Raw genomic sequence first — 21,605 nt, forward strand, 5'->3', positions numbered from 1 at the left:
AGAGGTCATGTTTTGTCTTTAGAATTGTGAAACATTGCAACTATACTGCGTGCAACCTTGAGGATTTGAATGTCCGGGGAAACGGGGGATGACATACTCGATACTACGGAACGAAGGATCTTACGGAGTACACCACACACCGTAGCCCCGGGAACCAAAAAGCTGATGGCCATGTTCGCTCTTCTTCCACATCAGCGCCCCCCAACACCCTCGCACAGGGCTTACCAATTCCTACCCAGGGATCGCCAGAACGAAACATTCACACTCGCCAAGCTGAGGCCGGGATTTACTCGGCACGAGGGTCAGTGCTGATGCCCATCGCTCTCGCTCGCTCTCGCTCGCGGTTGCCAACAGTTTGAGCGTTGCATCAAGATCGTCAAGGCCGTCAGGGGGGTAGATCAGACAATCGGCACGGGAGGTTGGCTCGTCAGCCAGAAGAAGGATTCGTGCCTGATTACGTGCATATGTCCGAGAAGCTCTTTTGAAGGTTGTTCAGACACGGGAGGAGGCGGCGCCGAGCCTCGTCACAAAGCATCTCACACAATCACATACACGGGAACGACTCAGCTTTTGCGGTAGGTATCTCCGGGAGAAGGACCCGGGGTGGATGGTTTTGACACAACCGCCGCTCTGGGACAGTGATGAGAGTACCTCGCGGGGGGAGGGATCGCCGCCTGGTGTCTTGGTTGGTTGTCGGTGGAGGCGTGGAAGGAGATCGGATGTATGCCTACCATTCTACGCTGCTTCCTGTACTCCTTGATCAGGTTTCAGTTCCGACGATGTTGGTGATGCGCAAGACAACAATAGAGATCAGACCAGATGATGGATCCCAGAAGGACTATGAGTTGGAATCAAGGTACGTAGAGTAGCAAAACCTGCAACAGCCACAAACAAAACTAAGTACCACCCTACAGATCGTCCGTCGATGGCCGTTCAACATCGTTGCCACTACTGCTCTTGTTCTCTCTCTCGAGGATGTTGGAGACGATCATGTCCAGCCATGCGGCCAAACGGTATCCTGCCCGCGCTACCTGCAGCTCAACGACAGGCCCTGCCGCTTCATAATACGAGCCGCCCAGCTCTTGGTCACGCATTTCCTCCGGGTCGGAGGTAAAGACTGGTGCGTTGCCTAGTCAGCTTCTCGGCACGGATACATACGTTGGAAGAAAAGGGATCACTCACCATGGCTACAAACATATGAATTGCTCTCCCCAGCCCACCACAGGGCCGTAGTCTTGGGATCGCTCAGGTTCGCATGCCCCAACCACTCCTCCCGCACGTCCGCATACTTGCCCTGGCGAATCTCTGCAGCCAGCTTCTCGGCCCAGAGCCTGGCGCCCTCGTATGGCTTCCTCCGGATCCCGCCCACCCACTTCTCCGCGATACTGCTGTCCCACACGTGGTGCAGATTCACCCGCTTCCCGTCAAACAGCACGTGGATCCCGTTGCCTCCCCGCTGCACGTTCTCCGTGTGCAGGGGCTGGTGGACGTCGCCGACAAAGTGGACGACGAACTTGGCCGCGATGGCGCGCTCCGAGACGGGAAGGACGCCGTCCTCGTCGAGCAGGCGGGCCGTGTAGTTTTGCAGGGCCGAGACCACGCAGCCGCGGTCGGTCTTACAGTCGCGGTCAAAGTCGACGCCACACGCGGACGGCGGCGAGTCCTTGGCGTCGATGAAGTGGAAGTCGCTCGAGAAGCGGCCCCATTGGGTGTAGCGCACCGAGTCGGCCCAGGTGGCGACGCCGGCGAGGTAGTGCTCGGTGTGGTTGCGCAGGAGGGTTTGGAGGTAGCTGGTGGTGGAGGGAGCCACAAAGGCGCTGGCAAGGTAGGCGGTTGTGATGTGTCCGAAGCCTGTGTTTGGGCGCCGGTGGACAGGACAACCATGTTGATTAGTTGATGCTACATGAGGATGATATTTTGTCACAAGAAGCTCATGGAGAGAACGTACCGCCCCATGCCAGGGCGCCAGGCGCGGCGGCAACGGTGAGGATGGGGAGAGAGGTGAGTTTCATGGCTGATGCGTGAGACGATCTCTCACGCCCGTGCCAATGTGTAATGAATATATGTCAGGTCAGGTGTATTTGGGCACTGATGACCTGTTGGATGAATTGAATCTTGTGGAAACAGGATCTACTGTGTAGGATCACACTAGTCTTCAAACAGAAACAGAAATGTTAGAGCTTCTCAAGGTGACATGAGCGTCTATCTAGCACTGGAGATGCTGGAGGCTGGGTCGGAGAGTCAGCCAGCCGCCAAGCGCGAGCGAGACGCGCCGAGCTGGCTGCACCAACCCACTGGCCAATCAGGTGAAACAGCCCTTGGCTGGACAACGTTGAGCGCGGGACAGTCATGACCTGGTAGGTATGGAGCAGGGTTGCGTGATTTGAACAAATCCAAGAGGAAGAAGGAGCCTGAGATCTCGAAACAGCCTACTTGGATAGTGCAAATCTTTAAGAGCGTCTCCTAGACATGTATGTATATCCTTCGTCTGATGGAGGTTTCTGTTCATGTTCATATATGATGCTTGTTGAAGATGCGATGCGATGCGTGTGTGCATCTGATCTGACGTCGGATGGATAATCGGGCAAAACTGATTGGTTACCCGCATCACCAGACAGCCCCACCTGACCGAGGTGGGTTGGCTAACTTCCCTTTTCGGGCTAGACCATCAAAACCCCGAGCTTATCGCTTGCATCGCCCGCGGCCCACGATAAGGATCTGCCTGGTGACTTCACCACCGGACTCATTTCTCCCTCTCGCGTCCGGGCACAGAGCTGAGCGAGGCAGCCTATCTCTCGCCGGCGCCCAAGAGGTGGACTACCTTCCGGCGTAGTTCATCTACATACCCCGTCGAGTTATCTATCCAAGACCAATTTCCGGCTCCGTCATTCCTATGTTGCGCTTTGTCGCCGCCGTCGCCGCCGCCGCCAGCGCCGCCAGCGAGACTATCGCTAATCCGCCCAACATGGGCGTGACTCACCTCGGGGAAGCCCTTTCGGGCGTCTTTGGAAGTGTCAGCTTGACAGCTTGGATATGTCTCTTGGTATGAATTATCGATGATGGTGATTTCTCGCCCAAGCGGCAGACAAAAGACTTTGCTTTACGACGGATCCAGGCGCTAACCCCGCCATCTCTGAGGAATAGCTCCCCCAACTCATCACCAACTACAAGACCAAGAGCGCAGACGCCCTGTCTATGAAGTTTCTGGTCATATGGCTTCTGGGTGATGTTTGCAACTTATCTGGTCCGTATAATGTCCATTAGCCCCCTTATCACCGGTGGCTTTTCGCGCGCCGTGTCTCTGGCGAGGCAGCAAGCTAACCTCAATCTCCCAGGCGCTCTCTTCACGAGCCTTGCGCCATCCACCATCGCACTCGCCTGTTACTTCTGCGTCGCCGACATAATCCTCATCTCTCAATGCACCTATTACAATACCATCAACGCCCGCCGCCGGGCCCGTCATGAACAGCATCAACATAACATTCACCACCATCACCACCATCACCAGCGGCGCCACTCTTCCTCCTCCGCCACCGCCGTCGCCGATGACGAAGACGAGTCCCCTTACGTCGCTCCTCATCACCACGGCGATCCTCCCGTCGCCTCAACATCCACCAGCACAGAGCCTGCCACCGAAACCGACCCTCTCCTCCCCCAACCTCGCCGCCCCCGTGCCGACTCAACAGGTCTTCCGGGCTCCCACCGTGCCCCGCGCCGTCACTCTACCCGCTCCCGGCGCGGCAGCGCCAGCAGTGCCGTCCTTGTCGACCCCCTGACACGCATCATTACAGGCGAGGCAGAGGGCGAGGAGGAGGAGGGCAGTAACCCGTGGATCGCAAACACTGTGAGCCTGCTTGCGGTGTGGCTTGTGGGCATCGCCGGGTGGGTGGTCAGCTATCAGATGGGGGCGTGGGGAGGAAACACGGGTGGAAGTGGGGACGTTGGTAATGGCGAAGACGGGGAAGACGCGGTGATCGAGCCGGTGAGGATGATTGGCATCGTGCTCGGGTATGCGAGTGCCGTGTGCTACTTGTGGTATGTGTCTTTTCTTCCATCTTTCTCCTGCTTTTTGGTCTCTGTTCGTTTTGCCATCATCCCCCGCTAACTAGCTCTCCCTCCCCTAGCGCTCGGATCCCTCAAATCATCAAAAACTACCGCGAAAAGTCCTGCGAGGGCCTTGCCCTGCTCTTCTTCCTGCTCTCACTCACCGGCAACTCCACCTATGGCGCCAGCGTCCTTGCGTACTCCCAGGAGCCTGACTACCTCCTCCGTGCCTTGCCCTGGCTGCTTGGATCGCTGGGAACCATGGTCGAGGATTGCATCATTTTTGTTCAGTTCCGGATTTATTCACCCAAAAGGAGGTTGAAGGTTGCCGGTGCGCCGTAGAAGCTCGTTTGATGGTAGGAGAATGAGCGAAGGGCCGCTTCCTTGTATAGTTTTCCGTCGGAGTATTGTGAATGATTTGACAAGGAGGATTGGGCATACGTGAGGAATCGATGCGTACCTGTTCTGGATGGCTCTCATGAACACGTATATGCTAGGGGGAGGGTCTACATGGTTATGGCTTATTGTTAATCATTGGGGCTGGCCGGGTTACTTAGTCATTGGGGTTCCTGCATCCTTGGGCGTCTGGCTTCTTCAGACTGGCATCTGGTAGTTGGTTTGGGATACACTACTTACCTAGGTATTCATGATTGATCATGGACTTTGCTCTCCAGTGGGATGTGCTTCGGTGTGAGGTAGATTTGGGATTTTATTTTTTCTGCTTCTTTCTACCCGTTACCCTTGGGTTTATCAAAACTCAAATCTAATCCCAAATGATTCAATAAAGGGCTAAACAAGAGACAACATGCATCTTGAAGACTCAAACTTATGTCGTTCCATATTCCACAATTAGTTACCAGGTATCCACATATCATATTGTCTCTATATTGCGACCAAGCACTCAAGTATGAGACTTAGTCGGGAGCTGAAGCTGAAGTTGGCTTTGAGTTTGAGCCTCAATGCACACAGCAAGAGGCTGTCAAGTGGCGCAATCCATGCCAAGACTTCAACGTCTGGGGTTTGGTTCAGGGTCCCAGTCCTCCCCTGGCAAGTTTCAAGCCTGAAACCGCCCAACGACCAGCAAGCAGACTCACCAACCACTCACAAGAACGAGAGCGCGGGCTAGGCGGGATACCCGACGTTGCAGCAGGTGGGTTTCAGAGGGGCAGTCTGCCCCAGTCCGGCTGTCTGGCCGGCGCAACGATGCAGCTCGAGCCCCCTTTTGCCGCCCGTTTCGGAAACTCGAGTTTGGCTGCGCTGTGGAGATGGGCCGAGGCATGCATTGAGCCGGGCGCTTGGAGAGTTCTCTTCATCCTCTTGTTGTCTTTCTCTCACTTTCTCCTTTCTATCTTCTGTACGTAGTGTGTGTCAACGCTCGCTCACAACAGAACCATTTGCCTTCGTTTCTTTGTATCTTTCTTCCTATCTTCCTTTTTTTTTGACACTCACCCAGCCGAGCTGGTCTCGAATATCCCCATCCACCTAATACCAGCTCTGTCAAACCAACCTCGCTCTGGAAGCGCCTCACCCACTACGTACACTTAATCCCACCAGCAACCACCACTCCCTCAAGACGAAATCAGTCAAAATGAAGTTCACCACCTTCGCCGCCGCCGTCTTCTCCCTCTGCACCGCCTCCCTCGTCCACGCCGGCATCGTCTACATCCCCATCCGTGAGGAGATGGTTGTTTCCAAGGGCGAGACCTTCGGGGACTGCCCGTTTGGCGTCATCACTCCTATGGGCTGCGCGTAAGTTGAACCCTTCGAGAAACCGGGTTCTTGTCTCGGGGGGATTTGGCTAACCTCGTTTGTCTGCCTGGTTACAGGAAGCTTCGGAAGACCCCACGCCAGAATTAAGACCGCTTTGTATGCAGCATTTGTTGACTGGCGCTCTGCTGGGGGTTGATGAAGCCGAGTCTTCGTTGTGGTCGCCCTCCCTGAGCCTTGGGGAGTTACCCTTCCCGTTGTTGACGTCGTCAATCTTTGGTCTTCCAGACCAAGTGTGCGATGGATGTGTTACGTGGACCTACACATGCTGGCGACGACGTTCTGCCACATATTCCCGAGGGCAAGCATCCAACCCGATTTCGACTAGGCGGGGAAAACTTCGTCAGCATGCTTGGTTGCGATGAGCCATTGTCAATACTGCTTCCTTGATTTCTCAGGTATCAGGGGTTGAGATGGCGTTTGACATGAACGACGCGAGGAGGGGAGGGGTTGGTGTGGTCAGCGGAAGGGGTTGATATCCTCTCGACACTGGATACTTTGAACCTACCCTCTCCTTGACTGCGAATACGAACTGAGGTGGTCAGATATTGGAGTGGTGTGTGTAAGTGGGCGAGGAGCAAGTTATTGGCGGGGATTTCTGGGTTAGGTAATTTCAAGTTGGGATTTCGGTTGAGGAAATTCTATTGTTGGCAACTGAAGTTGCATTTTTATCTCTTCGCGAGCGTTACATATACCCTGCATTCACAATTTTACGTTTCTTGAACTGCCCTTCAAACACCCCTTGCCTCCGAAATTCCTTAGTTATCCAGCTGGTTTACGTGATGGGGTGTGAAGACTAGTTTACTTCTTGATTGATTTCCTTCTGTGGCGTATGGTGCAATATATTCTATCAGTATCGAGATCACAAGAAACAGGCGTGATACATATTGGACGGTAGGTATCTCTCTCTCCTCTTGTGTACTGCCGGGTCCCATAATCATTGCTTCGTAGGTACTTAATCAAACCTCATCATGGGCAGGCCTACTCGTTCTCCTTGACCACATACCCAAGGCTCGAACATCAAAACCCACACAAAGACCTGACATTACATTTGAGCATACCCAAGTTATATATTTAGTTGTACAGTTCTCCTCCCAAGATCGCAAACAACCACCACTTAACCCCCATTACGCCCCGCGTCCTCGGACACATCGTACCCGGAGTATCATCATCATCATCGTCCTAACCAGCCCATCTCCCCTCACTTCCACGCATCTCCCGATAATATTAACCACATTGTACCGAAAAGTCCGTCCAAACCAACCACCATAACGTCGCAGGAATCCCATCATGCAGTTGTAGCAGCAGGAGCGGGAGCGGCGCCGCGTTGCGGGGGTGGCGGGAGGAAGAGCGGCAGGTAGTTGACGACCAAGGTCATGACTGGATGAGGTGATGCAGGTTAGCAAGAAGGCGTGCGTCTATGAACCGCATTTCGATTTGCCCATTCTTGACCACGTCTAGAGGAAAGGGAAAACGTACGCGCCATGCCGACGTTGAAGTATCCCGGAGTGCTGCTGTTCCGCTTGGCATCCTCGCTCTCGCCCAGCCAGGTTTGGAGGCTGAAGATGACGGAGGCCCTGGATTGTTTTCGTATCTGTGTTAGCTTCGTGATCGCTGAGTTGTTGTGACGAGGTGATGGTTGGAAGGGTCGTGTCGTGGTTCGTCTAGTCCGCCTGGCCTCGGTCCGGGCACGGCACATACCAGCTAATGTACTTGTTGCGCGTGAAGACGGCGGCCATGGGCAGGGTCGAGGCAAGGGTGGTCGAGAACTCGACGACGTCGCCTTTCGCGGCGGGCTCTTCGTAGCGGACGACTAGCGGGGAGGAAGTTCGTTGTCAGCGCACAGGGTTCGAGAGGAGGACGGGAGTTAGGCTAGGTAGCTTTGAGGCGAGAGTACTCACTCAGCTCGGCGGAGCGCATGTCCTTCTCCTTCTCCTTGTGCTGCGGCTCCATGGTGGAGGGTCTTGTCGATGACAAATTAATTGATTAAGAAGGTACTTGAGTTTGGACGGTACGGGTACGGAGTATTGTCGTCGATCTCGAACGTAGGGCTGGACGGGAGACCAACGAGATGGCGAGCAACGTGTTTTTGGTGTTGATGTTGCGATTGCGGCTGCGGGTGATTGGCTTGTGGTTCCAATGCGACGTTCCCCTGGCTGGCCGTTGCGCCCCACTCGCTTTCAAAAGTCTGCTTTGTAGGAACACTGCAGGACAACATCATGGACTTGTTCATGGTCAGAATGAAGTCAAAATCATGAGACTGTTTTCCTCCATACTTCGAAAAACACAGATGTACCGACAATAAAAGTAGGAAGTGGACGGAATTTTCTTGACGGAATCAAAGACCACTTGAGCATGCCAGGTTTCCGAATCCCTTCAGAATAGGTCTCAGGTACAACATTCAACTTCTCCTCAGAAGCTGAGCAACGTAATTACTCTGTATATTGCTCGAATCAAAGTGCCCGAGGCATGGAGTGACGCTGCATACTCCTAATGTGTATCGCTAAAAATGGTGGTTCGGTACCATGTTGCGTCTCTCGCTGCGGCAAACCTCTTCCAACTTCAATGGGATATTCCCGTCTGTGGGCAACTGCCATCAACGGCGGCAATCTCCGAACTCTGTGCCACCTCAACCTCAACACTGATGACTATCCCCAAGTATGATGAGGCGACTCCATAGTGTTTGTTGGGTCAAGCTGGGCTCTTGTCTGAGAAGATTGCCGAATCGAGAAGGCGCAGGTAAGGTACGTCGAGTACCTGTAAGTACGACACCTGGGATCTCCCGTTCCCCCAGGGATTTTGTTGCACCCTTCTTTGTAGGTCAGGTAAGAAGGTACCTGACGTTGAGGTGCTGTACTTGGCCCTTTGCTCTCTCTCGTGTGCGATCCAGGATCAGGTGACTTCAATTGGGCAAGAACCTCATCGGGGTGATGTTCCCTCTGTTAAGAGCGGTTAAGTAGAGAGGAGCGATTTTACATACAAAAAAACCGGCTTGCACTAACCACTACCAGCGGGTCCTTTTGACGTGCAGTCATGCTCTTTCCCTTGGCGATCTTCGATGGAACCGCTGTGGAATGTGATGTGGGTGAAGTCGGATGTGTCGATGCCCTCTGGAGCCTTCCACCTGCAGTTTTGTGTGGGACCGTCTCACGTTTACCACCTCTGTGTTGCCGTTTTCGGGACCTCGATGATGTGTCGTTACCTCCCTTATTCCTATCGGGAGGCATTCTTGATATCTCCCTGAGGTAGCTATCCCACTTGCTGATGGTGATTCCCATCTACTGACGAACCGTCCATTGGTCAACAAGGTAGTACCTACCTACCCCTACCACAAGACAAGTCAGTGAGCCCGATAAATCCCATGGATGGATGAACAGGAGCGTTGCTAAGCAAAAACCGGCTGATAATGTTGCACAGCGGGCTCCAGGTTGGCGTGGACATTGCTTGGCTGCTGCGGTTGTCTGTCTGCCAGTCGGCTATCGGCGAAGGGGAGAAATGCAATCAATATCCCGCGCGATTGAGCAGGATGGCGCACAGAAAGCCTCCACTCAGGAACATGGACTTCCATTGGCACGGAGTATGAGGTGTGTCAGATCGGATGTGTCGATGAATTGTGGACAAGTGACAACCTAACCCGAAGCCGGGATAGGTGTTGATTTCAGTGTCAGACATTCCGCTCAGCTGCCCTGGGCAGGGAGGACTAACAGATGCCCGATTTGGGCGGAAAGCAGAAGCGATACCTCCATTCCACACTGTGTATGTCCTTCCAAAACTTGGATGTAGGATGGCGGGGAGCATCCAATGGAAGTTACCACCTCATCAACCCACCTCAACTTTCTTGCCATCCAGATGCATCCCAGTGCAGAGGACCGGAGTAAAACCCACCACCCACTTGGCGCAGGTGCAGCGCAACCCTTTCTTTTTGGGTGCTGCACTCCGACCTGGCCCCCGGTGAAGTGGTCGCTCCAATCCCGTGGAGGCTGGCAGGTCATGTCCCGTGGGTTCCCGTTTTCCGTTTCCCGTTCTTCCGTTGGTCGATGTCCGTTGTCCGTTGTCCCACCCCCAAACTTTTGGCTGGACCTGCGGTTGCGATAGGCTCTTGTTGTTATGACTTCACTTTTACTTAGCCCATGGCGTCAAACCTCCACCAGATACAGATTGATCTCGTCCATCGTCGGCCTGTGTGCCCTGTGTGCCCTGTGTGCCGCGAAATAATTATCCTGTATGCATAGATTTTTGTTGCGCCAGAGCATTCAAGTTGTGCGGGAGGAATATTGCTCCCCTAGCTACCTTAGTTACCTATTTTCGATCGGGCTTACTCCTGCCAATGTCTGTCTTGTCCTTTTGCTTTGCGAATGCTGCCCTCGCCTAGCCATAAATTCCGCCCAGAGAGAGATCGGCCAAAAAGTTGCGTTGAGCAGGGTTCCTCTGGGCGCTGCTCGCGGTCCGGATCCCCTGCCCGTTGCCCGCTTGCCCACCCGCCCCCAGCCAGTGGCCGTCGCTCCCGAGCCTCGCCTTGCTTGGGACTGGACCCAGCCCGACATCGACTTCGACCACTCAGCCGCCGGCTCGCAACCACCAGACGACGCTTCACCATCCATTCCATCGCAACCCATCGCATATCTTCATCGCATCGCTCGCCAGACAACTTCCCCCTTTAAACCCACAACTGTCCTGCGGAATGGCGCATCGGCTACCCCCACTGCCATGACCTCCCGGCCCTCCTTGGGCGTCCAGCAGCGGCCGCCTCAGCACAAGCTGAGCGCGCCGGCGATATCTTCCCAGCGCCTTCCACCTGCATATCAGCGCACCCTCTCCCAGCAGCCGACTTATCCTCCCTCTTCTCCTGTCCGCAGAGACCCTGCCCTCTACGAATACCCGTCTGCCTCATCCGACCCCAGCGATGCCGGCCCCTTACCACCCCGTCTTGCCGCTCCCCGTCGCGGCGGCTCGCGCCTCAAGCTCGAGCTTTCGCACGACTCGATCGAACCATCTCCCTCCCTCGTCGAGTCTCCGAGCGCTGTCGCCGAGTCCTCGAAGCCCTTTACCCCGTCGCGAATCATGCCCCTGACCGATTCCTCCGAGCTGGACGACATCAGCCCTCACTTCTCCAACCAACACCCCTTAAGCGTCGAGGTTGACGCCCCGCTCCCTATGCCCCGGCGCCCACCTCCCTTCGCCATCTCCCCCGCTTCGTTTCCCGCGTCGTCTCGCGAGATGCCACCTCCCCCGACCGCAAACACCACCAGGAAAGATGCGCGCCCGAAGCCCTTCACCGTCGAGCCGCCTGCCGCGGCCCCGCGCTTCTCCAAGTTGGCTGGCGACCCCGCGACCTCGAGGGCTGGTACCGCCCTTGGGCCTCCCCCAAAGACGGGATATGCCGACTTCTTTCCGTGGACGGGTAACCATCCGGAGGACCAATTCTCCGAGACAGTCATTCGCCAGGGCTACTACGACAAGGGGCTCTTCTCGACCGCCGAGACCCAATCGGCCAAAGGGATCCTGTTCCCGGCCCTGAGGCACAAGACCGGTCTCACAGCGCTTTCGTCCGTCTTCACGGCCGTCCTGGGCCAGCGCAGGCACAACGGCCAGATCACGACGCCCTCCACATTCAAACCCCCGCCTCGCGTTACTCTTACCGATACCAAACGGGAGGCCTGGCTGCGCGACTTGGCGAACCCGGCCATCTCGCTCCGCCGTCTCAGCCGGACCATCCCTCACGGCATTCGCGGCAGGGTGCTCCTGGATCAGTGCTTGAGCAAGCGCGTTCCGACCGATCGCGCTGTGTGGTTGATCAAATGCGTTGGCGCAAACGAGTTGCGTGCCACCAAGCGCAAAGGCGTTAGCACCCTGGTTATGGGCGGCGAGGCGAGATGGATCAGGGACTGGACCGTTGCTGTTGAGCAGTTCATCGAGCATGTCTACTTTTCGTTTGATGAGGACGACTGGAAAGCCAAGGTGCACTACACAACCCGTCTGGTCGCGCACCTCTACGCCGAACACCTTCTTGACCGCGAACACTACTCCGACTGGCTCGTCGCGAACTTGGAGAACAGCTCCGAAGCCAGGCTACCTATGTGGATTCTCCTTACGCGTCTGTACTGGAGAGATCTCCTCCGCATGAGAAAATACGGGCGCCGGCTGGTCACGGCCCTGATCAGCCATCACAGCTTAGTGAGCCGTCATCCCCTGAACGCCGTATTTTCTGGGTTGATAATGCTGACGCATATGTGACTATCAGATATATAATCATCCCGATAAGGATATTCTACAGCCCCTACTGAAGGACTTGACCGAGTGCATCAACTCGCTGATGCTCACCAGCCCGGAGAACTTCGTCTCTCCGTCGACCTGGTCAAAACATCGAGATGCTCTCCGAGCATGCCTCCCCGCCGGCGACGAAGCCCGACATAACATCTTCGCCGCCATTAGCCTCCGCAACGAGCAGCTCGCCGTGTCAGCAAACCGTTCGCAACCAGCCGCTCGTCACATCCTAGTACGCATGTTAGACTCGACCCTCCAAGCACCCATGCCCCCCGAGCTGTCCGGGCAGTGCTGGGGCATCTCCAAGGATAAGGATGCACTCACAAAAACGCTGCTTGAGTGGTGCACCTCCCTATATCGTCCTGGTCTTGCCAAGGTTTATGTTGCAAGTCGCATGCTTCAACACTGGAGCACTCTGGGGCTCGACGTCACAACGGCCGTGTTAGCGTTCCTTGACATGGATACTTGCCATGAGATGGCGCGCCGCCGCGCCCTGTACCACGTTGTCTGCGAACTTGTCCGCTCAGGCGTCTTCTCCGTTTCCCGCTATCTCCAGTGGCTCATCGCCAGCGGAGGCATCCAGCAGCCCGACGACATTTCGGAGACCGGCCCTGGCTCGAGCCGCCTCCTTGTTGAGATCCCTCCCCACGCCCTGACTCCGTCCTTGCGCAATCTCAGAGGAGGTATCCTGCGGCGCGCTTCGTTTAGCGTGGAGGACGAGGCACAGGATGCCGATCTCGCGTTCCGGCACCTCAAACATACGCTCGGCATGCCGTTGGAACCCACGGACCCCTTGTTACTCCAACAGCGCAGGCCGTTATCTCTGAAAAAACTGGCCCAGAGGATTGCGTCGGCCGGGCGGGCCCTCAAGGCTGAGATCGGTTGCTGGCTGCGGGACAGCTTCGCGGTCCACGCCCAGGAGAAAGAGAAGGGCAGTGGCCAGATCCCCGACGTCTCGCCGTCTCTCTTCTACGCGGTGCGCGTCGTGCTCGAGGCGGCCGAGGACTTCACCATGCTCAGCGATATCCTGAAGACGCTCACGAAATACTCAGCTGTCGAGGTCCTGGCCGCCATCGCTGACACGGTCAACCGGCACTTCTACATCTTTTCGGCTTTGGGCGATACTCAACCTTTGTTTCGTAACCTCCTGCAGCGGCTCAGGGCAGCGATTCAGGAGCAGAACACGGCCTTGCGGCCGCTCTTGGCCTCGCTGGTCTCCCTGGCACCGCGAATTCCTGGCATGGAGGAGCTCGCCTCACAGCTCAAAAAGGATCTCGCCTTGAACGACCGCCAAAACCCTGTCGACATGTGTTCCCCCGTCTCAGACAACAACATGGTCGTCCGGCTTCGAGATGGCGATGCCGAGCTTCACGACGAGATCGAGAAGCTTCTTGCCGGCGGTTCGAGCCTGGACCGCAACACCATGGAGCGCCTGTTCCAAACCGTCGTGCACCGTCTCCAGGAAAGCTGGGACAAACTCCCGGACAAGCAGCGTGCCTACAGCAGCCTGTTAGGCCGCTTGCGCCTGTTCAACGCTCAGCAGTTTGATGGTCTCATGCTCAAGTGGTTGATGTCCCTACGCACTCTGACCGCCCGCCCGTCCATCTTACGCATCTTCCCGCTGCTCGTCTCCATGGGCTGTCTCGACATGGCCGCCATTCTGGCGACCGTGGCTGACATGCCTGTTAACCAGGGTGCAGGCCTCTCACGGCCGGCTCCCGCACCGGGGCCGACGCCAGTTCCTGCCGTCGTGCAACTGACCTACCAGACAAGCTACATGCAGGAGGTTCTCCGCCTGGTGGCTGTGCCGATCGTCCAGGACGATCTCTTGACGGCAGACGAGGTCTACCGGTTTGCGATCCTCCAGGAGCAAGCAATTCGGGAATGCCCCAAGGAGGTGCTCAATCTCGTCTTCCTTGCGTCGGCCGAGTACTGGTATGCACGGTCGCAGGACAACGTTGGTAGCTTGCCGCTGGAATCGCCCGCGGTCCAGGAGCGTCTCATCGAGCTGCTCAAGCGCCTTGTCCTCAGGGACCCGACGGGCGTCGCACGAGGTTTGGGCGTGCAGACGGCAAATCAACAGGTCGCGAGCTGGATTGACAACCTGACCACCAAGCTCCTGATCCCCGCCGCAGAGGCTGATACTCACGTCACGTTCGACCAAGTCCTGGAGCTGACCAACGAGTTCACCTTGCCCTTCTGCCAGGTCAAGCTTGCTCTGAGCCTGAGGTCGTCCAGCGACCAGACCGGCAACCAAGATGGCCCCGGCCCCGGCCCCGGCACCGAGCGCCAGCAGTCGCATGTTGAGCTCTTCGCAAACGCCATGGACAAGGCCATCAGCGCGGGCAACATGTCGTGGGTCGGCATGTTGAGCTACCTCAGCCCGGATATCACACAGCACTTGAGAGTGCGCGCTCAGAACCGTTTTCTCGAGCTCCTACCGTCCGTGCGCAATCCGCCAGCTGCCGACTCCACGGTCCTTGCACAGAGCCTCCTCATGGCCGAGAACTTGCTCGCCGTCCTTGACGCCATCATGCGCGGCAATCCCTCGGGTGCCCGCCAGATCCCTCTCCCCGCAGCTACCGTTGACAAGCTCGTCGATCTCTGGGAGCTCCTCGCCTCGCCCGACGCGACCGTGCCCGGGGCCGACGATCCCTCCGCGGTGTCGGGAGGTGCCAAATGCGCCGTCCTCATCCACTGGCTGCCCCTCGCCATCAACTTTATCACCCTCCACGCCCACGCCCTCGATTCGTCCAAACCCGCCAGCGATATCCGCGCCAAACTCCTCGTTGCTTGCGCAGGGCTGATGCAGGAGCTTGATGCTCTCAGCTTGCCGCCTGATCCGGGGATGGTGGAGGTCCTGGCGACCGCGAGTGCCACCGCTGCAGCGGGATCAACAGCCGCGGCGACGGCGGCGGCGGCAGCAGCGCTCTCCCCGACGGGTGCCACGTCTGCCGCGGCCCAGATGCTCAGCCGTCGCGTGTTCGACCTGTCCTGCCTGCTGGTGGATAACCTCGCCGAAGACGCGCGGGCGGCGTGCGTGCGCGCCGTGAGGGAATCGGCGGGGGCAGATCGGAGGTTGGCGTACCTGTTCAGTTTTGGCGCCTCGGCCGCATCGTCATCGTCGTCGTCATCCTCCTCTTCCACGGCCACTGGCACCGGCAGCGGTGGTGGCGATCCTCCCTGCGAGACGAACCTCGTCCTCGTGCAGAGAGACGCCAACAGACCCGGCGGCGGTGCCGGCGGGAAAGGAGGTGCCGGCGGTGGGGCAATGTTTAGCGGCTTGTTGGGCACGCCCGCTGCGCTGTGGGGGTTCGATCGCGGCGGAGGGCAGGGGGATCGGCTGAGTGTGTTCCAGTACCGCAGGTGGGAGACGCTGGGGGAGCCGACGCCGAATGTCGGGGAGAATGATACGGCGTTGAGTTTGGGGCTGTTTGAAGCTAGAAGGGTGCAGTGAGGACGGATTTGGTTAAGTTAGGTATGGATTGTTTGGGAGCTGGGGGGTGAAAGAAGAAGCCAGGAGTTGGGGGAAAGGCTCGGTGGTTAGGTTAGGTCAAAGGTTCTTTGGGAGGGAAAGGAAGGAATTTGGTTTGTTTAGATGGACGTTGGGTCGACTCTCTTTTTTGTTTCTTTTTCTTGTTATTGCTTTCTTTCCACGTCCATCCTTCGAGACGACACGTCGATATTTTCCCTTTGTTTCTCTCACGGTCATCATCCATGGTCATGGTCTATGAATGACTTGTCTACGTTTAACTATTTGGTATCATCAGGTCAAGGCACAAGGAATGGGTGTTTTAGCATCAGGGTTGTGTTCCGCGGATTTGGCTTTTTTTGCTGGGCCAGGAGACTTTGAGAGGAAACATGGATCAGGAGTTTTTTTTCTTCCAGGTTGTTCTTGATGGGTGTTGATGGTGGTGAGGGGACACGGAGTTGGGTCGAAGGTTTTGACTGATGGGATGGGTCATATTTGGGAAATTTTCTCATTATTATACCTAAGGTATGGCGTATTTGGACAAAAATATGGGCGATATGCGTACGGATGCGTAGCTGTTCACCCTCCTACCTATCTACCTGAGGTACAAACCAACCTAGGTACCTACGTAGCATAGATACCAACGTAACTAGTATTTACTTTTTCTCCAGTCCTTGTGGTGCCGCAAAACCGCTCTCAAGATAGATAGCCCATGTGTAATGATTCCATGTGGATGCCATTTCCAAGCTATTTCAGGATGTCACTTTTGGCCTTCCAATACTTTGTTTTTCTACACCTGCCATATCCACCTGAGACAGTCGACCCTGAGAAGAACAACCATTGTCACTTTTAAACACCCATCCACCCAACCCGTCTCTCAACTTCTCTTATCCACCACCACACTCCTCTCTCCATTCATATGTACAATCCCCCACCTCCCTTCTCTGCACCTTCGATACACCCTCCTCTTTCGATTCCTCCTGCCACCACCACCATCATCATCATTGTTGTTATACGGCCCGGTCCAGTCAATATTGTCCATATCCATCTGTTGATCTTCTTTCTTTTCTTCTTCTTCTTCTTCCTCGTCCTCCTCATACTGCTCGTTCGCGTTCTTGTCGAACTCAAACACGCCAATCTCGTCTGACAATACTTCTACCATCCACCTTGATGATGACGAGGACGACGAAGATGGTAATGATGGCGACGCACCGCCTAGGAATTGGGAGAAGGGAGATAGCATTGATGCTGTTGGTGCTGTTGTGTTTGTCGTTGCTCGTGTGCAGAGGAGGTGCAGGTCAAGCAGCCTGGCGAAGACTTGCCCGAAAGAAGGGCGTTGCTGGGGGTTGTTTCTTGTCGGGCCGCCGTCGACTTTGGGGAGAGTGGTGTGTTTTGAAGAGGAAGAAATATGGTATGACGCTGGTGGTGGGGAGAGGGGTCCGTGATGAGGGTAGTGGCGAGGTTGCTTCTGATTCTGTTGGTTGGAAATACTATAGGGAGGATGATGTTGGGTTGTTTGGCTTGACGGTGGGAAGGGGTTTGTTGTCGTGACTGCTGGTGTCAATGTTGTCGTTGTTGAGTTGACGAGTACGATTAACGGCCCATTGGCCAAATCGGTTTTTTGCCTGCTGCTTCCAGCACCAGCACCGGCACCGGCACCGGCAGCGCTCGATCCGCTCCCATCCTCCTCCAGCGGAGAAGCAAAACACCACGGGCGGGCGAGGGAGCGGAGACAGGCGGTAAGGCGTAGGACAGTGTCGTGCGCGGCGGGCTTGTCGCGCGTGGTGAAAAGTGTGTTGAGCAGCGCTGAGGCGTGGGTGATTAGGACGAGGTTCGGGAGGACAGAGGGAGCCAGGCTTGCTGGCGTCGATGATGAGCTTTTGTCATGGGCGGTTGTTGGCTGCGGCGGCGGCGGCGGCGGCGGCCGTTGTTGTTGCTGTTGGGAATCTGCTGGTGGTGAAGGCGGTGGTGAAGGCGGCGGTGACGACAGAGGAGAAGAAGAGAGGCTGCTCTCTTGACTGTCTCGTATCTCTGTCCGTTGTACTTTCTGTTGTTGGCGAGGAGGGGATTGACGTTCCTCATGGTGTTCAGACATATCCACGTCCGGCATCTCTTGCTGCCCTGCCTCGTCCGTTTTTGGAGGAAGAACAGGACTCCTCCTCATGGCGTCCAGCTCAGCCAGCACCTCCAAGAGTCCTTGGACGTCAAACACGCGTGAAATCGCGACCCGCTCCAGGCATCCTCTCACTCGGGCATTCAAATCGTGAGATGTCTGCTGGCCGGTCGACAGCTGGCCGGCCAGGGCTTGTGCCAAGGCAGGCAACAGAGCTGCGGCATGCATCGTGGTGATGATCATGACCCGGGAGGATGTATTGGCAACGAGGAGGCGCGCTGCTGTTTGTAAAGCAATCTATCACCATCACCACCACTCGCTTTAGCAACAACAGCCACACATACATTTGATATTGAGGCAGCAAACAAGGAGACTCACCAGCCCAGCACACGATTCCCAGCCGCCTTCTCCGCTGATGCCGACAACCTCGCCGGTCCCCATACCCCCGAGCAGGACATGTTCGTCTAGTTCCGGGCAACCGGTTTTGATGGGGACAGTGAAGCGGCCATCTTGTTTGAGGGTAGTAGAACTGGGCGGCCTGGCCCGAGACAGGAGCTTGGACTTGAGAAGAAGGTCGGCAGCTGAGATGGGGAGGAACAGAGAGTCGTTGGCAGAGGATATGGCGGTAGCAGCTGCAGTGGTGGTATTTGACATGGTTGGGGGTAAACGTAGTTGATACTTGGACGGGGGAATAAATGGTTGTCAGTTGTAGTTGATGATGAGGCGAAAGTCGGTTTGGTGGTATTTATGTGGGTGAAGGGCCGCAGTAAGGTAGTAGTTAAGTCGGCCACAGCGCGATAGAATCATGGACTTTGTCAATCTCTTATTATTTTTTTCTGACAATAATTACTCACAAAATTTGGTCTGTGTGCTGGGCATGTTGGTTGGATTGTTGTCTTGGATGAGGTGCGATAAAGCCAGTTCATGGTTCATGACCGTGTGGTTGGTTGCCTGAGGCCCCCAAAGAGACTGGCGGCCACTTTTGGCAGTACTCAAGCAATTCCATGCTATCCTGACGACCTGAATCTCACAACACTTCTACAAGTCCGATTTCACACATACGTATCAGTGCCACTTATAATACATCTTTCTACATATCCGGCGCTCCTCAAACGAATGGTCCATGCATGCATCATGACCAAGACCAGCCCATCTCATGTCTCACCATACGTATCCGAAGAAGTCTCGGGCGGAAGAGAGAGATATTACAGCAACAGTGCATTACAAAACCAGTAATACTCGATCAGTCTGCCCGATGGACTGCACCTCCGCCCAGCTATCCGCCCTGAATCCCCCGCACCCGGCCTGTCCAGACCAGCTGGGGTTGGTGGGAGCAGCAGCTGTGGTGGGGATGGGACGCGATGAGACGTAGAAAGATGGACCAGAAAGACGGTCCGGAAGACACATCGCGACCAGGCACGAAGCAGCTCTGTCCCCCCATCGGCCATAATCCCAGGAAACAAAAGGAAAGAAATCAGAGAAGGGGAAAAATGACGGGGGAATATGTACAATGTTACTCAGACAAAAACTCAACCGACACGACAGACAAAAACAAGGCCCCAACCCCGCGACCACCACCAACCAGTCAACCCAACCTGGCCAAACCAAACCGGCATGACGAAGGACAGAGAGAAGGCCAGCTAGAGAAATACTAAAAAGAAAAAGGAGAGAAACAAAACGCGAGGCCTGCTTCTGCTTTGCCCTCATGCCTTCTTGCTCGCCAAGTCACAAGGGGTACGACCAACCAACCAACCCCTCGTCTTCCATCTCCTCCTGTTCACGGGGGGTTCGATACTAAACCTCTCATCCCCTGACGCCCCTGTCTCAGCATCCCTTCCTGTCACAAATGGCTCCGGCGACACATGTCCTGCGACCCAGCCAGGACACAATTCAGGATGGAGAGAAATCGGAATGGCATGCCCACCGGAAAAGAAAAGGAAAATAAACCAGGCAGCAAAAACACAAAATTGTGCGCCACGGCCCACACGACGGCAGTAGAGCCTCCAGTTGACTAGCTCAAGAGAGCACCAAAGGACCCCCCGAGAGCTGAAAAAGAAAAGTTAACAGTCAGCCAGAATGCAAACTGTCATCGGCCATCATACCGTCATACCGTCCTCCACCAGCTAACCCTACATCTCCTCGCCCCCCCTCAAATTGTACATGCTTTAAACCGCCGTTCCCGGCGGAGCTCCCGCATCCGGCGGCGGGGGCGCCGGGCGCTGGCGTCTTCCCTTCAGACTCTTCATGCGGCCCAGAATGCCCGTCGGCTTGGGAGGCGGGGGGACAGCAGCGCCAGCACCGGCAGCCGGGACAGGAGGCGCCTGGTTCTGCTCAGAGGGAACCGAAACGTCGATGAGGTTGATGCCGTCCGTCGTTGATCTTCTTTCCAGCGTCGGTCCGCCATCCCTACTGCCGTTTGTTTCCGTCTTGCGCACAGTGAACGCCTCCTCATCGTTGCCCCGGGAGTTGTACTCGTTGAAGAAAGGAGTGCGCTCGTTCGGACCGCTGCCCGAGGGAGAGCGGTGGGAGCGGTAAAGTCCATCGTTGGCGCGCGCAGCGGCCGCAGCTGCGGCATCCCTTCCGCCGCCCTTGATGTTCCTGATACGATGCGCAAGGGACTTCTTCCTTTGAAGACCCTCGTTCAACATCTCCTGGGCGCGCTCCTCCTCGCGCTTTTGGATGGCCGTGCGTGCAGCGGGGGTGCCTTCGAGGAAGGTCGATGTGCCGAGACCGAGCGATTCGTCGCCGTGGAGGATGGCGCCACGGCTGAGGGGGTCGAAGACGGGCATCTCGCCATTGGAGCGGCTCGGCTTGGACCATTCTTTGAAAGCCTCGTCCTCGCCGTGGCCGAGGAAAGCGGAGTGGTCTGGGCGTGCGTTGAGCGGACCGGAGCCGCCGAGGGTGTTGTTCAAAGAGCCCTCGGGGAATGCCTGCATGGGGGCGCGACGGCTGCCCTGCCGGTTGCGGTGCGGGTTAAGGGCATCGAAGGGCCCGTCGTGGTGAAAAACTGCTACCCATATTAGGAGATTTAATCTCGTAGGGGGGATTGGGAAACATACTCCCTGAGCCGTAGATGCCCGTCGCATCCAACTGGTCGATGATATCGATCTTGCGGTTGACCCTCTTGGACTGTTCACGGTGGCGGCGTTCGCGCTCCCGCTCCCGCTCGCGGCGACGCATTTCGCGCTGCTTTCGCTCCTCTTCGGTCATGTTCTTGTCGGTATCCATGACGGACGAGTCCGAGTTCCTGCGCGGGCGGCGGTCGGGCTGGCGCTGGGGGGAGCGGTCGGGATCCAGACGTCCCTGGCGTTCCGGACCCTGCGGCATCCTCCGCGCACGCATCGCCTCTTCCTGGGAGTGAGTCGGGCGGTGGTTCGGCAGGGGTCCCGGGCGGCGATTGGGAGGAGGGACACCATCGCGATTCGGGGGCGGGGGCCCGCGGCGCCCAGGAGGCATCGGCCCCGGCGGACCTGACGGTCTCCGACCATCGGGAGGCGGCGGGGCCGGCTTAGCGGGTTTATCATCGAGGGTCAAGGAACCCTGCACCGATCGCGGTCAGGTCAGTCCTCCTCTCGGAGCATTTATTTGACAGGATAATAACGTACGAAGATTTCCTCGGCCGTGAGCGACGGCCGCTTGTCATTCGACATTTCCGAAGAGGTCCGGAGGTTGGACAAGCTGGATCGTCCGGTAAGAGCGGGGTCGAGGAAGGGATTGCGCGACACGGGGCGCGGCGGGGGGTCGTCGAAGGGAGAAACGGGCGGGCTGGTTGCGGTGGTGGGAGACGTAGCGGTAGCAGCTTTGCGGAAGGGATTGTTGGAGGAAAGGTTGAGAAACAGGTTGCCAGCACCCGGCTGCGGGCCTAAATGATTAAGAACGAGCAAATTGCCCTGGTCAGCAATCTGGTTTCAATCAATCGGGGACGGGGGGGGGGGGGGGAGGGAA

General features: G+C 56.5%; 11 protein-coding genes across 11 annotated transcripts in view; 5 read left to right on the forward strand and 6 right to left on the reverse strand.

The window, feature by feature from the left end:
* Positions 1-908: 908 nt before the first annotated feature.
* Positions 909-2,012, reverse strand: VTJ04DRAFT_2663 (uncharacterized protein; the record flags this gene model as incomplete). Its single annotated transcript, XM_069360477.1, has 3 exons — positions 909-1,117; positions 1,183-1,851; positions 1,949-2,012. The coding sequence occupies 3 exons, from the start codon at positions 2,010-2,012 to the stop codon at positions 909-911; spliced, it is 942 nt and encodes a 313-aa protein (XP_069221184.1).
* An 881-nt stretch (positions 2,013-2,893) lies between these two features.
* On the forward strand, positions 2,894-4,386 carry VTJ04DRAFT_2664 (uncharacterized protein; the record flags this gene model as incomplete). Its single annotated transcript, XM_069360478.1, has 4 exons — positions 2,894-3,043; positions 3,145-3,244; positions 3,336-4,035; positions 4,125-4,386. 4 exons carry the CDS (start codon positions 2,894-2,896, stop codon positions 4,384-4,386), a joined length of 1,212 nt encoding a protein of 403 aa, XP_069221185.1.
* Positions 4,387-5,632: 1,246 nt separating this feature from the next.
* Positions 5,633-5,901, forward strand: VTJ04DRAFT_2665 (uncharacterized protein; the record flags this gene model as incomplete). Its single annotated transcript, XM_069360479.1, has 2 exons — positions 5,633-5,793; positions 5,871-5,901. The coding sequence occupies 2 exons, from the start codon at positions 5,633-5,635 to the stop codon at positions 5,899-5,901; spliced, it is 192 nt and encodes a 63-aa protein (XP_069221186.1).
* A 311-nt stretch (positions 5,902-6,212) lies between these two features.
* On the reverse strand, positions 6,213-6,697 carry VTJ04DRAFT_2666 (uncharacterized protein; the record flags this gene model as incomplete). The annotated part of the gene is made up of 3 exons (XM_069360480.1): positions 6,213-6,452; positions 6,518-6,581; positions 6,678-6,697. The coding sequence occupies 3 exons, from the start codon at positions 6,695-6,697 to the stop codon at positions 6,213-6,215; spliced, it is 324 nt and encodes a 107-aa protein (XP_069221187.1).
* Positions 6,698-6,782: 85 nt separating this feature from the next.
* On the forward strand, positions 6,783-7,083 carry VTJ04DRAFT_2667 (uncharacterized protein; the record flags this gene model as incomplete). The annotated part of the gene is made up of 2 exons (XM_069360481.1): positions 6,783-6,798; positions 6,890-7,083. The coding sequence occupies 2 exons, from the start codon at positions 6,783-6,785 to the stop codon at positions 7,081-7,083; spliced, it is 210 nt and encodes a 69-aa protein (XP_069221188.1).
* Positions 7,084-7,099: 16 nt separating this feature from the next.
* On the reverse strand, positions 7,100-7,764 carry VTJ04DRAFT_2668 (uncharacterized protein; the record flags this gene model as incomplete). The annotated part of the gene is made up of 4 exons (XM_069360482.1): positions 7,100-7,191; positions 7,291-7,388; positions 7,513-7,624; positions 7,713-7,764. 4 exons carry the CDS (start codon positions 7,762-7,764, stop codon positions 7,100-7,102), a joined length of 354 nt encoding a protein of 117 aa, XP_069221189.1.
* Positions 7,765-10,518: 2,754 nt separating this feature from the next.
* On the forward strand, positions 10,519-15,532 carry VTJ04DRAFT_2669 (uncharacterized protein; the record flags this gene model as incomplete). Its single annotated transcript, XM_069360483.1, has 2 exons — positions 10,519-11,985; positions 12,053-15,532. 2 exons carry the CDS (start codon positions 10,519-10,521, stop codon positions 15,530-15,532), a joined length of 4,947 nt encoding a protein of 1,648 aa, XP_069221190.1.
* An 892-nt stretch (positions 15,533-16,424) lies between these two features.
* VTJ04DRAFT_2670 (uncharacterized protein) lies at positions 16,425-18,314 on the reverse strand (the record flags this gene model as incomplete). Its single annotated transcript, XM_069360485.1, has 2 exons — positions 16,425-17,938; positions 18,005-18,314. 2 exons carry the CDS (start codon positions 18,312-18,314, stop codon positions 16,425-16,427), a joined length of 1,824 nt encoding a protein of 607 aa, XP_069221191.1.
* Positions 18,315-18,816: 502 nt separating this feature from the next.
* On the forward strand, positions 18,817-19,315 carry VTJ04DRAFT_2671 (uncharacterized protein; the record flags this gene model as incomplete). The annotated part of the gene is made up of 2 exons (XM_069360486.1): positions 18,817-18,906; positions 18,974-19,315. 2 exons carry the CDS (start codon positions 18,817-18,819, stop codon positions 19,313-19,315), a joined length of 432 nt encoding a protein of 143 aa, XP_069221192.1.
* A 48-nt stretch (positions 19,316-19,363) lies between these two features.
* VTJ04DRAFT_2672 (uncharacterized protein) lies at positions 19,364-19,750 on the reverse strand (the record flags this gene model as incomplete). The annotated part of the gene is made up of 2 exons (XM_069360487.1): positions 19,364-19,671; positions 19,726-19,750. 2 exons carry the CDS (start codon positions 19,748-19,750, stop codon positions 19,364-19,366), a joined length of 333 nt encoding a protein of 110 aa, XP_069221193.1.
* Positions 19,751-19,825: 75 nt separating this feature from the next.
* The window catches only part of VTJ04DRAFT_2673 (uncharacterized protein), a gene marked incomplete at both ends in the record, with an annotated part of 2,661 nt that continues 881 nt past the window's right edge, over positions 19,826-21,605 (reverse strand). The window contains 3 exons of the mRNA XM_069360488.1: positions 19,826-20,667; positions 20,720-21,200; positions 21,266-21,522. Coding sequence (XP_069221194.1) covers positions 19,826-20,667; positions 20,720-21,200; positions 21,266-21,522 — 1,580 coding nt within the window. The remainder of the gene's footprint in view (positions 20,668-20,719; positions 21,201-21,265; positions 21,523-21,605) is intronic.

This window comes from Mycothermus thermophilus, assembly GCF_041956435.1.
Source record: "Mycothermus thermophilus strain CBS 625.91 unplaced genomic scaffold VTJ04scaffold_2, whole genome shotgun sequence".
In the NCBI taxonomy this organism is placed as follows: domain Eukaryota; kingdom Fungi; phylum Ascomycota; class Sordariomycetes; order Sordariales; family Chaetomiaceae; genus Mycothermus; species Mycothermus thermophilus.